The sequence below is a fragment of the Lacerta agilis genome, chromosome 4 (genome assembly GCF_009819535.1).
Source record: "Lacerta agilis isolate rLacAgi1 chromosome 4, rLacAgi1.pri, whole genome shotgun sequence".
NCBI classification, from domain to species: domain Eukaryota; kingdom Metazoa; phylum Chordata; class Lepidosauria; order Squamata; family Lacertidae; genus Lacerta; species Lacerta agilis.
Genome location: NC_046315.1, coordinates 48,010,797 through 48,026,694, shown reverse-complemented (window position 1 = coordinate 48,026,694; position 15,898 = coordinate 48,010,797). Strand labels below are relative to the sequence as shown.

Here is a 15,898-nt window from a genome sequence, read left to right as displayed (position 1 = left end):
CTAAGGCTGTGCACATTTATTCCAGCTGCAATGTGCTCCCACCACTGGGGTTTGAAGCCAAGTACACATGATGTTAGCCACAATCCATATGTATCCTGTAGTTTCTTGAAACGATCCTGTAGTTTCCTGTGTTTAGATGTGTTCCCCCTCAAACTAGCTTTCATCTGATCTGAAAATTTAAGTCACAGTTAAGCTGAAGTGTGTACATTTGAGACAGTCATTATGCATGAGATGACAGCTCCATTGGAATTTGGTGCAGGGCAACCAATCAGGTAATACACATCAGGTGAAGAAATCCTCACCCCCCCCCCCCAATCTGGTATGTACAGCAATGTTAAAAAGCAAATTTAAATGTTGTGTGATTTGGGGAGGGGATGACCTCATTGTCTTTTAAACTGCTAATGAGTACATTGCCTTTGTCTAAACAAAATAAAATAAAAAATTCCTTCCAGTAGCACCTTAGAGACCAACTAAGTTTGTTCTTGGTATGAGCTTTCGTGTGCATGCACACTTCTTCAGATTGCCTTTGTCTGACAGAGTTGTGTGCAATCTGAAAACTTGCTTCCAATATCCAAAACTGTCCAGCGCAGTTGATCCAATTTAATGGTGTCATCTCACTTGCTGTGTGTGACAATGCAGAAGTCAGATATAACTGCTTGAATTTACATTCTGTTCTGAATATTTATTTTTTACCTTTCCTAGTTGCTTCATGCTCTGGATAACATGGAAGCTTTCATATGTACAGTACAGTTCTATGTACAAAGGTTTTGTCCCTGCAGACATTCACACTACGTACAGTCAGCAGCACACCATGGGATCTAAAATTTCAGCAACGCCTTGTGTGATGCCAAAATCTGGTGCCCCTCCCACCTCTTGCTCTCCATTCTAAATAATAGTTGTCGCACCCCCCTGTAGCACCCTTAAGGCTCCACGTCCAGTGTGACTGAATTGGTCAAGCTCCCTTAAATCCTTGTTGGAAGTAACAAAAAGGCAAGTGAGGTACAGTATGATCAGAAGTTTCTTCCCCGGCTTGCCAGATTTAGGCTGCAATCCTGTATACCTGCTTTCCTGAGGGTAAGCCTCATTGAGCTTGGTGGGACTGAGTAGACATTTATAGGATTGTGCTGTTAAATGCCCAGTTTATGAGTCATTTGTGATTGAATTATGCTTGTTTTTTTTGGTGGTGGTGGTGGGACACAAGGACACATAAGTATGCCTCTACAAACCAGTCAGTGCTTATATAATGTATGCCAGGAGTTCCCCTGCCAACTTTTTTGGGAGTGCTGGGTGCGCCAGTTGCAAAATAATTGTTGGGGGGAGGGAAATGGCATTACATGAAATAGTTGCCATGGGGAGCCTGGCAGAAGACAAAATTAGAGACAGCTGCTCCTGATGCTCCTTGTGCTTACCATGGGATGTCAGCTATGTTCTGCTAGTCCTGGTTGTGCATGTAAAATAAATATTGTGGCGATTTCCACAAACACTGTTGCTGTTGAATAGCAATAGGCAGCATCCCCCAGTACCTGGAAAAATACACAAAGTGGCCATGCCACACACACTCACATTTCACAGAAATCACTTAGATGGTACCTGCACGTTTTGCCCTATAACTTTCTAGGGTTACAGACTTTTTCTTTTTAAAGAAAGCTCAGCGTCTAGGGCACCTGAGGCATCTGTGAAAGCCTTTGTGGGTGCCAAGGCACCTGGTTGGTGACCAGAGCCGGATTTAGGTGTGATGAGGCCCTAAGCTGCTGAAGGTAATGGGGCCCTTTATATGCCCAGCTGTCCTTTGTCAACAACAAATTGTTGCAGTTTTTTGTGTTGAATATATGCTATATGGTAATTTATGGACCTAATAGGTATCTAAAGCCATTTGCACATGTTGATATGCAACCAGTCCATGCAGAATGTAGGCACCCTATATAAAGAAATGAGCAAACCAGTGATATTTTAGGGAGCAGGCTAGCAGACGGGGTCCATTAGTTACATCAGGGGTTGGCAAGGCTTATGAGGGCATGGGCCAGATCTCTCCCACGGAGAGCGTCCGTGGGCCGGACTGTCGCAGTGCGACACCGGAAATTGCGTCTGTGCATGTCCGCAGCGCCGGAAATCACTTTTGCCCATGCCCAGACACCAAAAATCGCACCTGTGCAGAAGCGATTTTCAGCGTCTGGGCATGTGCAGAAGCGATTTCTGGTACCTGCATGTGCAGACGCGATTTCTGGCACCGCTTGGTGAGTCCCCGCGCCATGCTGCACCAGTTTAGCACAGCGCACGGGGGACTCTCCAAGCGGGCAGCTCGGTTTGGGGGTGGCTCGTGAGTCGGTAAAATGGTCTTCGTGGGCTGCATCCGGCCCATGGGCCGCACGTTGCCGACCCCTGACTTACATCATAGGAGCCAACACAACACAACACAACACAACACAAAACAAAACACTGTAGCTGTATGGAGATTTTATTTTATTTGTTTTTATCTTATATTTTGGAAATGTACATCCAGTTTTTTCCCCCTTTACATTTTTTGGGGGACCGCAAGAGAGTGGGGCCCTAAACTATAGCTTATTTAGCTTATATACTAAAGCCGGCGCTGTTGGGGACCACTATATGAATAGCGAAAGGGCCTGTTTGCAACCCCTCCGTCTCCTGTCCAGTTTCCTTGCAGCAGCTGCACAGCGGACAGAAATCAAATAGGCATGTAGTAGCCCTGCCCACTGCTGCACCTCTTGCATTTCTGCCTGTCGAGCTGCAGCTGTCAAAACGGGCTGAAAGAATCGCTCGAGCAGGCGCCTCAAGCCCGCTCCTTCCAAACCCATAGCCCACGAGGGACCGTTTCACGAGCGCCCCCCCCCCCTCCTCCAGAAGCTGCCGGCAAAAAAAGAAGCCGTTAACGAGCCGCGCTGGGAAAGAGAGGCGGAACCTTTCTTTCGCGGCCGCTGTTTTCCGGAAGGCGACGGCTGTTGGTGCTCCGCTTGCGCCGGGATTCGAGGGGCGAAGGATCTGCCTGGCGATGGCTTCTCTTTGGAGGAGCCGCGGACTGTGGCGAGGCTGCAGCAGGAGTGAGTGCGCCAGGGAATGGCTGGGTCAGGCTGGCGGTGGGGGGGGGGGGAGAGAAACGTTGCCCCTTCCCATTCCCAGTTGATTTGCGCGTCCCATTTCAGCACGTGGGGAGCTGCAGTGCTTTGCTTTCCCAAGAGATAAATGCTGGTTTCCCACCCACCCACCCACCCCTTTGCCCTTCGAAAGCATCATTCTTTGCACGCTGAGGCCCGGTTGTATCTTTAATTTTTTAAGCCAAATGAGGTAGGCGCCTGATATATTTCAAGCTGAACCCTGACGGTTCATAACGAGTTCAGAGGTTTTGAGCTTTGAATCCAGTTTTGCTCTTTGTGGGTGGCGCCATGCTCCTTCCCCCCCCCCCCCCGAGATTACAGCCGTGTTGGTCTGCCATAGTCAAAACAAAATATTTTTTTTAAAAAATCCTTCCAGTAGCACCTTAGAGACCAACTAAGTTTGTTCTTGGTATGAACTTTTGTGTGCATGGTATCTGAAAAAGTGTGCATGCACACTTCCAAAAACAAACTTAGTTGGTCTCTAAGGTGCTACTGGAAGGATTTTTATTTTTTATTTTTTATTTTTCTCCAGAGATATTGCAGCTTGGTAAACCTTATGTTTTGCTAGGTTTCAATAGGACGAATAGGAAATCTGATTTGTGGATAGGGCAGTGTGTGCTGCTGGGTAGGGCACTTTTTGACGTGCTCTTGTGCAGAAGCTTTGTGCTGTGAGCAGGGCCCATCCTTTTTGTATGGCCTGAATAATTTGACTGGCATATATTAGTGGACAGATAATAGTGGCACCCTAAACATTTACAGGGACATGCCTGCCTTTACAAAAATGCATTTTGTTTTGTGCGCAAGTGGGAGGAGGAAAAACACTGTGATTATTTCATCCCACAACTTTAAAAGGGTTTGCCATAACTCCTGCACTATTTTTCGGACTTTGAATTGTATTTTATGTATTTCTTCCAAAGAGCTCAAGCTGGTACATACCTCTCACTTCCCAATTATCCGTACAACAGCCCTGTATGGTAGTTTAGGTTGGGCAGTGTGTCTTGCCCACAGTCACCAAGTGTGTTTCATGATGCGAGTGAGGATTCAAAGCTAGTTCTCCCCAGTACTAGTTCAATACTGTAACCACTACACCATGATGAAAATTTCCTCCCTTCCTTCAGTTACAGCAGTGAACATATTAATAGTAATTTCCTCTACAGCACTGATACCCCTCTCCCTAATGTAGCATGTGGTGATAAGGCTATTAATCTGGATCAAGTTAGTTCTAGCTATGAAAATACGGATACGTGGAAAGGCCCTTGAATACTGGCACAGCAGTATTGCTTTTAGATCCGACTTGTTGGTAAGGTCTAATAGATTTGCATATTTAAAGAACATGTTTGAATTTCTGAAAATATGAAGTACTTTTTTCTTATGCTGTTTATTCATTATAGATATTGATAGTGAGTAATGAACATACCTATTAGTTTCAAAACTTGTCAAAGACTTGTTTACTGCAACATTTCTTGATAATATATAAATTATCTACTATTCCACTTAGAGCTTGCTCCCAAGGAACTGTTCTGGAATGGGATTGTTTTGTTTACTAAAATGAAGCAATATGCTGTTTGATGAGGCTTCTTTTATTTCCAGGACTTGTTTCAACAGCTCCTGCTCCTGCTCCTCAACTCTCAGTAACTGAGATTGCTCAGATGCGCAATGAGCTCTTCACAAAAGAGAAAGAGAGACAATTGTCACTTTATCCACGAATTGAGAAGATTGAAGTTAAATATGTTGGCAAACCTCATCCAGGCACTTTATTTATAATGAACAAAGGGCTTTCCACTCCTCACACTTGTGCTATGCGTAAGTACTTGCAAATGGAGGGCTGTAGTTGTGTCACCCTTAAGCCAAATGGCAAATCAAAACCACACTTTTTAAAAGATGGACAGCACATCAGCTAATCTTATATGACGAAGAATGACCTTGTGATAAATGTTCCCATTTTAGTAAATCTAGTTCACTGTTCCAAAGGGAGTACAATCAATTCCATTACCCAGTTGCTCCTGTATCCCATTCAGAAATCTCTTCCTCCATAGGTTACCACGAATCCCTTTATATTTTATCATCTATTAATGGGGCCTAGCAGTCTGGTATGTTGAGAGTAGAGGTTTCCTCCCCTGTCATAGGCCTCCATTCCTTTAGGAGTAACCTGCCAATGGAAGACAGAACCACCCTTTCCTCTCTCTTGCTTTCAGGTGTTCAGTCTTTCTCTCCTGCATCCTATTCTTCCCTGCCGAACAGGTTGCTTGCATGGGGAGATAGACTGCTCTTCCAGGGGCTTGAATGATCCCTTCCAGAAGGCTTTTGAAATTAGGCTGAGGTACAGTGGTTTCCCACCCTTGTTAATCTCCAATATTGTTAGTTCTACCTTTCCTTGGCCATCATAAGGATGCCTGTCTGAGTTTTAATTTCACATCTATCCGGAATTCCTAACAAGCTAAGGAGAAGTATACTCTGCTCCATCCATCCAGTTTCTTTACAACATTCTACAAGGTGATCTGAAAAAAAAATAGGCTGACTAGGTCCTCTCTTTTCTCGTTGATGGTTTTGAGCTCTCATAGTGTCTGACAGAGAAGGCTGTGCAACAGCTGGTCCATGGAGAATGCTCCTTTTGCTCACTCTTTTTTAATTGCAGGTTTTTTGTTTGGCTGATGATTGTAAACAAAGTACAATTATACTATCATAATTATTTTGCTGTACTTTTTGTACTTTTTCTCCATTCCTAGATTTAAGTGAATGGCACAGTAAGAGATCGGTACTTGCCCTTGTAGATGGACAAATCTGGGATATGTACAGGCCTTTGACTCACTCCTGTGAAATTCAGTTTCTTACTTTCAAAAGTGAGGATCCAGAGGAGGTGAACAAAGTATGTTTGTACCATTTTTCTTCGCAGTGTTTTCTTCCCTTTGAGTTGAAGCTTTTTTTGAATGAAACCTTACTGTTTTACCCAATTTCTTCTTTACCCTGTGTGTCCTGGAAAGCTCTCCAGAAAATTGTGAGACCCTCTGGAATAGTGTGGGAAGCAGCTTGAGGAGCCAGGACAAAGGAGGAATCATTGAAGATCGCTTTCTCCTTTCTCTCTATCAGAGAGTCTCTGTTGGATCTTGGTGCCTTCCAAAAATGGAAAGTGCCTGGCCATTCCTCTAATGTGAAATCTGGATCCTACCATATAGCAAACAATTTCTAGAAAGATCTTGTATGTGTGGCTCTGTTCTAGAGGGCTTCATATCTTTCAACAATTACTAGCCCTACACAGTGCGTGGAAATGGAGGACAGCTCCACTCCTCACATTTCCACTTCTCTACCAGCAAGCAAACTGTTTATGTCAGAAGCAAGGTGGAGAGATATCCATGAATATTAGCAGCTGTCTTCTTGCATCTTTTGGGACTTTTACACTATGTTTGCACTTGAACTGAACTGTCTTGGCATAGCATGATGTTTGAATAGATAAAGTTTGTTTGAAATCCTTTGTTACAGGCCTATTGGCGCTCTTGTGCTATGATGCTGGGCTGTGTATTAGAACAGGCATTTAAAGATGAATACCCAGTCACTCTTGTTAGAGCTCCGGAAGTGCCAGGTACATGTTTTGCTGTTGCAAACTTTTATTGTTATTGAAAGTTGATGAATTTTATATTGGAACACATGTAGAAGCTTCTTTGATTAAAGGTCTGCTTAATATATGCATTTCAAAAGCTTTGGTAATTTGGGGTAATTCTAATCTCGTAGGAATGGACTTCCCTACCCTCTCCCCAGCCCTGTAGTGGCCCCCTGCCCTATGTGAGGAGATTTGGGGAAAGAGAAAACCTGCTTCGCAAATGGATCAAATCATTTTTATCTGTTTGCATCATTAATGGCCATTGCCATATCTTGTAGCAGACAATTCTATAAGCTAGTTAGGATTGCAAAATAAGTTTAGTTCAGACTTAACTTCAAAAATTAGTCATTTTCTTTTGGATCTTGACTTGCCATGCAGTGATATCTGGAGCTTTTTGCTACGATGTAATCTTGGACAGCAGGCTTGACGACTGGAAACCAACTGTGGTAAGTATGATGATAATTCACTAGACATGTTCCAGTGTACTCTTTATTTGGGGGATAATCGGTTATTCAATGTTACAAAATACAGGGAAAATTTTCACTAAACACAGGTCTACTTGCCGGCAAATACTGTCCAGCAGACGTTGGCTAGGATCCTAAAGCTTGTATCCAACATTGCCTGTTCCTTTTTTTTATAATAAATTTTTATTATTTTCCAAATATATCAGATTACAGCCAATTCAACATCAAAATGCAATACATTTTAAACAATGCTCTGCCGAGCTATTTACTCCCCTCCCCCACGTCAGCAGGTTTTCTTGTCCATTCTTGTCGCGCAGTTCACAATAAAACAGTGTTAAACTATGTCAAAGGTTTATTCCAATCCTACAAGTGTCTTCAAACTTCCTCTGTTCAATCTTAAGAACTCCAAAAATTTACTCCAGTCTCTTTGAAACCTCGAGTCCTCCTGGTTTCTGACCCTGCCGGTCAGTTTTGCCATTTCCGCATATTCCACCATCTTCGTCTGCCACTCACCAACTGTTGGTAATTCCTGTAATTTCCACTTTTGGGCAAGTAATATTCTCGAACATTGCCTGTTCCTGAGCAGAAGAGAGTTCTGCTTGTGCATCAGGATTTCCCCTTCCTCTCCTTTCCTCTTCTTCATGCCCTTAAAATCTGCTCTGGAGGATTGTGGGACCCTCCGAAACAAATCTTGGGGGCACATAGGATGCTTGAAGACGGAGGAGAGGAAGAGGTGAGAGGAAAGCTGCTTATCCATTGTTGCAGTCCACCATGAGTTGGCTCCCACCAGCAAAGATGACCTGCCCATTTCCTTCTTCCATCCCTTGTCTCTCATCCCCAGAAAATCTGTTCCAAAGGTTCCAGAGCAATATGAGAGGCAGCACAGAAGGTTGCAGGGTGGAAGGAGAAATAGGTGAAAAATGCTTATTTCTCTTCAGCGCATGGGGTCTTCTATTGGATCCATGAATTCCAGAAGCTCTTCTGTTCTGTTCTTAAGATCCAAGCCATAGCATTGAATTCAGGCTTGGAGTCACATCTTGGGGAAATTTAGGTCTGCATTGGCAAAACTTTATTTAGGCTAGTCCTTTTCCAACATACCTGTTATTGACTGAGCAAAACAAGGCATCTGGAATTACTCAAGCATTTGTATTATATGGTATAAGGATAGCAGTATACTGTGTACAGGAATATACAGGGTATATTCCTGTATACAAGGGTAGCAGTATATTGTGTACAGGGTATTGTGTATGTGCACAATATGTATTACATATATGCAAGGAAACACAAGTGTACTGGTTGGATGCTAAAATGCAATCTTTCCCCAGCCTCCAGGCAGTTTAGACTACAAGTCTCATCATCTCTGGCCATTGAGCATAGAGAGGCTGGGACTGAAGGCAGTTGGAGTAAGCTGAGGAAGGCCGTTACCTTGTGATGAATAGGGAAGCTCACCTATTCCTGTTATTGCTCTGGTATTTGCTCTAATTAGTGATAACCCTGTGGATGGCTCAGTCAGTAGAGCATGAAAATTAAAATCTCAGGGTTGTGGGTTCAAGCCCCATGTTGGAAAGAAGTTTCCTGCATTGCAGGGGGTTGGACTAGATAACTCTTGTGGACCCTTCCAATTCTATGATTCTAAGCATTAAAAGAAATTGATTTTAGACCAATTTTGTACACAGCTAAATAAATGCAGAAACAAAAAGGCCCCCAGATAAAGATCAAAATAGCTATGCCTCATTTTATAATGTGCACAGTAAAAATGATTCTCTAGAAATGATTCCTCCCCTTGTATTTGTATTAGTTTCAACAGTGAAAATGAGAATTAATTAATTACAAATTAGTCTTTATAAACTGAGATTGACCTTCCCATGCAAGAGCTTGTATAATAGAGAAGGTCTATTACAGAGTTTTCTGAACTTTCGTGTCACAACACATTTGTGTCGGCTGCAGTTTAACCTCCGGTTTGCTAGTAAAACTGAATTACCATGTCGCAAAATGATGTATATCTAAAAAGTATGTCACCAACATGAAGAGTTTGTAAAGCTCTTCTCTATTATTTAATCTGTAAATGCAGTTTCAGGCTGGTTCCATTGTGACTATTATTTGCCTTGCTTGGAAGTAAAGTAGTGAGAGCACTTTTCATGGGTGGCTGTAAAACCAAAGAAGCTAAATAATTTTACAGTCTATGGGGGGGTGGGGAATGAAACATTACAACCAGGAAAAATCACTGGGAACGGTTAATATTTACTATATGTGTTGTCTATATACTGCATCGTCTTCCAAGGCTGAGCATAGGCAAGACTTATCCTAATTGGTTTGGCCTTGGAAAATCCACTGGAGGATGAGGACTAACCCTTACATGCCATGGATTTCAGTCATCTGAGCTAACTTGCATTCTGTATTCCTTGCTTGTCTGTGTATACATATATTTTTTCTTCTTTTCCAAGGAAAGTCTCCATTCTCTTACAAAAGATGTTAACAAACTAATTCATAAAGACCTTCCATTTGAAATGCTGGATGTTGATGCAAAAGTGGCGCTTGAAATTTTTCAGCATAACAAGTCAGTATTACCATATTATGTTTAATAGCACATGTTGTTTAAAAGCAGGCCACCTGTATCTTCTGCTGAAATTGTGTATTGTGTTTCACAAGATAAGTTTTATATATAATTTAAGTGAGTTTTAAAGCTGGTCCAATTGGTTACATTAAACAATTACAGTGGTACCCCGGGTTACGTACTTAATTCATTCCGGGTTACAGTATGTAACCCGAAAAGGACGTAACCCGAACAATTCGTACTGTGCATGTGCAGACCGAAAAAACAGGAAACAACCGGAAAAAACTGCGAAAACGCTCTGCGCATGCGCAAATCGCGCGCACGTCGGGTTGCACTTCTGGGTTAGCAGAGTTCGTAACCCGAAAAGTATGCAACCCAAAGCGTACGTAACCTGAGTGGTACCTCGGTTTACGAACTTAATCCATTCAGGAAATGCGTTCTTAAACCGAAACCGTTCTTAAACCGAGGTGTGCTTTCCCTAATGAGGCCTCCCACTGCCAGTGCTCTTCCACAGTTTGGATTCCGTTCTTAGACCAAGGTAAAGTTCTCAAACTGGGACACTACATCCGGTTTTGTGGAATAAGTACAAGTAAACCGAATTGTTCGTAAACAGGACTGTTCTTAAACAGAGGTTCCACTGTTATGTTAATTTTCAGTTACTAAGGTACTGACCTGAAGTTTTTCATCGTTTTTGCCAGTAGATGGCACTACAGTCTGTTGCTGGTAATTAAAGGAATGTGGAACAACTCAGGTCAACCAAGCAGCCATATACGGTATGTCATGCATACCTGTGAGAGAGCTTACACACGTAACTTACTTTTTGCTGTGTAGTAGATAGTCTAAATTAATCTACTACAAAGAGTGTTAATGAGTATAATTAAAGGGAGATGTGTTGTCTAAGAGAAACAATGTGCTTAAGCCTGAACGTATTGGTATCTATAATGCTAGAATATTGTGGAGCTTGTAACGCCACAATATTAACTCCACTGTCGCTGTTTTTTGTGGATTTGAGTAGTTAACAGGAGGAAGCCGTCTCCTACTGCTTACCCAGGACTGGTGGACTGTAAGAAAGATGCTCTTTTGGCAATTCCTTGAGAAGAACTCATTGGAAAGAGGGCAGTTGAACCTAGTAGTTAGGAAGGAAAAATATAAGGTTATGAATATGCAAAGAAGTGTGGTGTAATGTGTATTCTTCCAGTTTGGTTATGATCTTCCACTTTATACCTTGTGATGTTGAATTATGAGCCTCTTTTCTGGTTCTGTAGGTACAAAAGGGAGTTAATTGAACAGCAAGCTTCACAGAACTCTGAAAGAATAGTAAAATTGCACAGGTGAGCAAAATCCTGTTTGCCTTTGTTTCATAACTAAGTTTATATATATATATAGAGAGAGAGCACTAGGATTCCTTGTAACTGTGAGCTACCTGTCATCAAGTCACAAAAATTATTTGAACTTCCCCAGATACAATGAAGGTACAAATAGGCAACTTGTTTAACAGTTTTCAGTCGTATTCTAGTCATGGGGTGAGACTCTGTGGGAATATTTTACATTGAAGAGCGGCATAGAAATGAATCACATTTTAAATGTGTTCGTATGTAATATTCAGTACTTGTGAGTTGGATCTAGAGTTCCAAGAGCAGATCTCTCGGGCTTTGACTTCTTCTGCCTAGAATGTTCAAAATGCCTTAAACTGACTTTGAAAAATCAAACTGCTACGTGTCAGTTGTCCTATTTACTAGATTCCATAGGCTAGGTTTATTATGGTGTTACCACAATAATTTGGTACCTTCCCTTTTGGGTTCCCAAAAGATGCATCTCCTCTGCCAATGCAGGTGACACAGATAATAGCACATATACTTCTTGGTTCCTCCTATAAACAGCTTCACAACATCAGGTGTTCTATAAGAACAGTTCTGAAATCTACTGACTATTGGTGCATCACATTGGCAGGACTTTTGTTTTGCAGTAAATGAGACAAATGTTGTTTTTTGGGGGAAATACACTTTAAAAATAATAATTAAAGTTATTAATCTTTCTTTGTTTTTGCTTTCAATCAGGTTAGGTGACTTTGTAGACATTAGCGAAGGCCCGCAGATTCCCAGAACCAGCCTGTGTCACCAGTATGAGGTGACAGCTGCTCATAATGTTCCAAGCGCTGAGTCTGAGCTTATGCGGAGATTCCAGGGTCTCTCTGTTCCAATTTACTTAAAGGTAAGTCATCAATTTGTTTATAGATATTTGTGATTGAAGTAAGGGACATAAAAGATGCTTGTTATGTGGATGCGTCTGTCTTACTTTCCCCCCCCATGATCAGGGCTTCAGCATAAGGGGCTTCAGTTATCCCGTTAGACATGAGATATGGCACTTTTAGTTCCAATGTGTTTACCACTACTCTTTTTCTCAGAGTAAGTAGAAACTCTTTCATTAGAAACCTGTGAATTATAAATGGCACGAAGAGGAGGAAACCAAAAATTGTTATACAGCAGTCATAGAAGTGCTGTTTCCCTCCCACTGTTGTGGAATTACAAATCCCATCATCTCTGACTTTTGGCTGTGCTGGCTGGGGCTGTTGGGAAGTCCAACAAATTGGAGTATCCGCCCCCATTAAACGGCTTGTTTTTTAAGTTTTGTCATAGGGAGCCTTCCTGTGTTAATTACATTTCTTTTTAACTTAATTGTTAGGTTTTTGTTCCTTTTTTAAGGGAAAGGCTGGGTGCAAATGTTATTTAATTAATTAAATAAATAACAACTTGAATCACTTTCAGTATATAAATATAAATTTGATATAGACGACCATCTGTTCCTTTTAATGACGCATAAAAAGCAGACAGCCTCTTTAAGGTTCCTAACCTAGATGCCCTCTGCAGCAGATTTTGGGCAGGGGGCAGGCAGGGAGGGTATGAGCAGAGAAGAAGGGGAGGTCCTGTCACACAATTGAAATTATGTTTATTTGATGTTGGATGCTTCCCTAAAGGGGTCTGTTCCCCACTTCCCCCAACCAGACCATTTAATACTATTTGTTGGTTGTCCATTTGCAACAATAGTTAGATCTTTCTTGTATAGCGTAGAGAACAACCTTGTTAAAGGTGTTAAACAGCTTGTGTGTGTTGGATTAGTGCTCCCTTGGCAGTTTTTGTCGAGAGCTGAAAGAAATCTCTCTGTACATACTTAAATAAATTTGTTACAAGCATGTGCTTGCATTTAGGAATCATTTTATGTCCACACACACACACACGCACCACAAGTGGTTTTTATTTATTTGGGGTTTTAAAAAACTCAGTTTACAAAGTTGCTTACAATAAAAGGCAGCGTGATGCAGTTGATACAGATATTTGAAATAAATTGATACTCTTCTACAGTCACTTAAAGTTAACTTTCCAAAGTGTTACTTACTTTCCCTTTTTCCATTATATTTTATTAATAAACAAAATAAACCAAATACATGCAGTATAAAGAAATACTGTTACATTTTAGGTTTTATCTTGCTAAATCATACTGGAGAGAGCCATTGAAATCAGTGGGCTTAATTTAGTTATGGCTAACTAGTCCATTGATTACAATGGGCCAGCTAAGAGTATGACTAAGTTGGATAAAACCCTTTTGAGTAGTAATTGTGAAACTGGAGTGACGGAAGTTCTTGTTAGAGTAGTTGTTGTCATAGGCCATTAAAGTAGACATCTGTCTGGCTATATACTTGACTGTACCCTTTCACATTCCAGCTTCATCACACAATATGGCACAGGTTGCGGGAAAGGTCTCGAAACCTAGTAAGTCTATTTGCAATATTATTATTATTATTATTATTATTATTATTATTATTATTATTGTAATTTAAATTGTTGACATGCTATCTTTGGGTTTTTAATGTTTTATTTCTTAGAGGGCTAAGGATCAAAATGTATACAAAAATGCAAATTTTAAATTATTGGTTTTACATGATCCATATTAGCCCATCTGTTGAAAGTTTTGCTGCTTATTTGTACAACTTCAAAAAGTATGGGGACTTTGCTTTGCAATCCCAATTTGCATATGTAACTAAAACAGAACTGTAGTTTCCTCCAATATGGTGTGTATTAATAGAACAGTTTTCAGTGAGAAAGTGTTAATGCCTTAAGAGGGAGGAAATTAGCATTTCCCAGGGGAGGTAAAAGCTATGCTGTGTCTTTGCCATTCATACATCAAATAGCACAGTTTTGTTGAGAAATCTCCATGTTGAGAAAAGAGTGGCTGCTAATAGACAGGTTGTTTAATATGAGCGCAATGTTTCTTCATTTGCTGTAAATGAAGGAGCAAGAATGACTAGGAGCTGGTACAAGTAGCATATGAGAATATATGCTTCCAGTAAATTATTTACTGTGTTTTGCAGATCAGTGAAGACAAAATGAAAGAAGCAAAAGATGAAAATGAAATCTCAAATACTGAATCAGCTTAAGACATTCTAATTTGCATATGGGTAAAACTTGTCAACATTAAATTGTGTTTTCTTTGTAAAGTACCGTTTCCTTATTGAATCAATCCCCCAAAGAGGACTTCTGACGGTAGGTTTTCATAGACTCGGACAGAAAAGTATTTGTTGGCCCTTGCTCCTACTTCATCAAATCAGAAGTAAGGAGTAAATGTAAAAACATCAATGAAAGTTTTACGGATGGGAAAGTTCACTGGATAGCTGAGCTGGTTAGAGCATGGTGCTGATAATGCCAAGGTTGCCAGTTCAGTCCCCATATAGGATGGCTGCATATTCCTGCATTGTAGGAGGTTGGACTTGATGATCCTCAGCGTCCCTGCCAACTCTACAGTTTTCTAAGTCTATGTGTTGGCACACCTGAAAGCTTCCATTAAATTACAGTATGCCAACAGAATTGCTGCAATAGGAATTGGGAAAGTTGGTTTCAAATCCAGTTAGATAATGATGTCCCCTCTCATCTATAATGTCTGTCCATAGCATGTAGTCTGAGCACATTTTACAGTTGATACATGTATGTACTGGGTTATGTATGTATTTTATATTACCATGGGATATGAAGCCCTGAAGCATCATCACCAAATGAGGGCCATGAGAGTGACATTAAACTATACGTTCTCTAGAGTGGTAACTTGGTGACTTAAACTTCTGCGTCAGGAATTGTGTTGAATGAGTTCAAATTCAGTTCATGGTAGATGTTGCTGCTACAGTGCTGTCATGGTGGATGTGTTCTCTACAAGTCAATTAAACATATGCATATTGCAGTGTTTTAAATAAACCTGAAGGACACATTCAGATCCAGCCGGAGACAATCAGTCAAAGAAATGATGAGACTGGAACACAGATCTGTCTTTCAAAAATGCAAAGGGCAATGCTGTAACCTGTCGTAGCAGTAGAGTGTATTTTGAGCAGTTCCTGCCCCCATTTTTCAGTAAGACTGAACTTTACCTCCATTTCCATGTAATGGCAGATGATGACTGACTCCATCACTCACCAACCCCAGCCATCATGGCCAATGGTCAAGGATGATGAGAGCTGTAATTTAGCAATATCCAGAAGACCACAGGTTCTTCATTATTGCATACAGAATTGGCAAGCTGGGTTATCAGCTGCAGCCCTTGATATCCCTGGAAATAGAATCCATGCTAGTGGGACAGAGGGAGATGTCTGCCTGAGGTTTTGAAGAGCTGATGCTGGTCATTGACTCACATGGTAAAAATCAGCTCTCGTTATATATGCAGACCAACTTTCACTTTTACCACACAGATTTGTTTTCCCAGTCATGTTCTCATCTTTCCCTACATACTATTGACTCATCAGCAGTAGTTGATCCCTCTTGTCTGCCTCCTTGTATTGTGGCAGCATCTATATATCAGGTGCATGGCTGACACCATTTGTTGATGGGGAGGACTAACCACCTAGCCCCTTAGCCCTCCTTACTGAGGAAGGTGACTGGTTGTGAGGTTGAATTAAAATTTTAGTGGATCATTGAGGTAGACAGCTCATTGCATCTCCTGCTGCTCAGACTGTCCCGTTTAGAACATACCAGAGTGGTTTTCCATTCATGGGCATGTATGTGAGAACTTGTTGTAGTTGCACATGTACTGTAGATGCACACATCTGCATCAAGCCTTGGCTTACTCTGAAATCTGCACTAATTTTAGTACCCAAAGCCCACCTTCATTTCCATAGTGGTGGGCCTTTCTTGCTGCT

General features: G+C 41.3%; 1 protein-coding gene across 2 annotated transcripts; it reads left to right on the top strand.

Annotated features, from left to right (window-relative positions):
- The first annotated feature begins 2,918 nt into the window (after positions 1-2,918).
- Positions 2,919-14,215, top strand: MRPL39 (mitochondrial ribosomal protein L39). 2 transcript variants are annotated; one of them, XM_033146867.1, is made up of 10 exons: positions 2,920-3,056; positions 4,701-4,913; positions 5,837-5,976; positions 6,588-6,687; positions 7,084-7,151; positions 9,614-9,726; positions 10,989-11,054; positions 11,781-11,934; positions 13,443-13,490; positions 14,090-14,215. In XM_033146867.1, the coding sequence occupies exons 1-10, from the start codon at positions 3,008-3,010 to the stop codon at positions 14,153-14,155; spliced, it is 1,017 nt and encodes a 338-aa protein (XP_033002758.1). In that variant the 5' UTR covers positions 2,920-3,007; the 3' UTR covers positions 14,156-14,215. The 2 variants fall into 2 exon arrangements, with proteins under 2 accessions (XP_033002759.1, XP_033002758.1); XM_033146868.1 differs by lacking the exon at positions 10,989-11,054 and having other exon boundaries at positions 2,919-3,056.
- Positions 14,216-15,898: the final 1,683 nt, after the last annotated feature.

What these genes read in the sequence shown, in the direction of transcription:
- MRPL39 (XM_033146867.1), top strand. Translation starts at nt 3,008, where the DNA reads ATGGCTTCTCTTTGGAGGAGCCGCGGACTGTGGCGAGGCTGCAGCAGG. An exon ending in ATCCAGAGGAGGTGAACAAA is followed by an intron (nt 5,977 to 6,587) that starts GTATGTTTGTAC and finishes CCTTTGTTACAG; the next exon opens with GCCTATTGGCGCTCTTGTGC. An exon ending in GAAATTTTTCAGCATAACAA is followed by an intron (nt 9,727 to 10,988) that starts GTCAGTATTACC and finishes CTGGTTCTGTAG; the next exon opens with GTACAAAAGGGAGTTAATTG.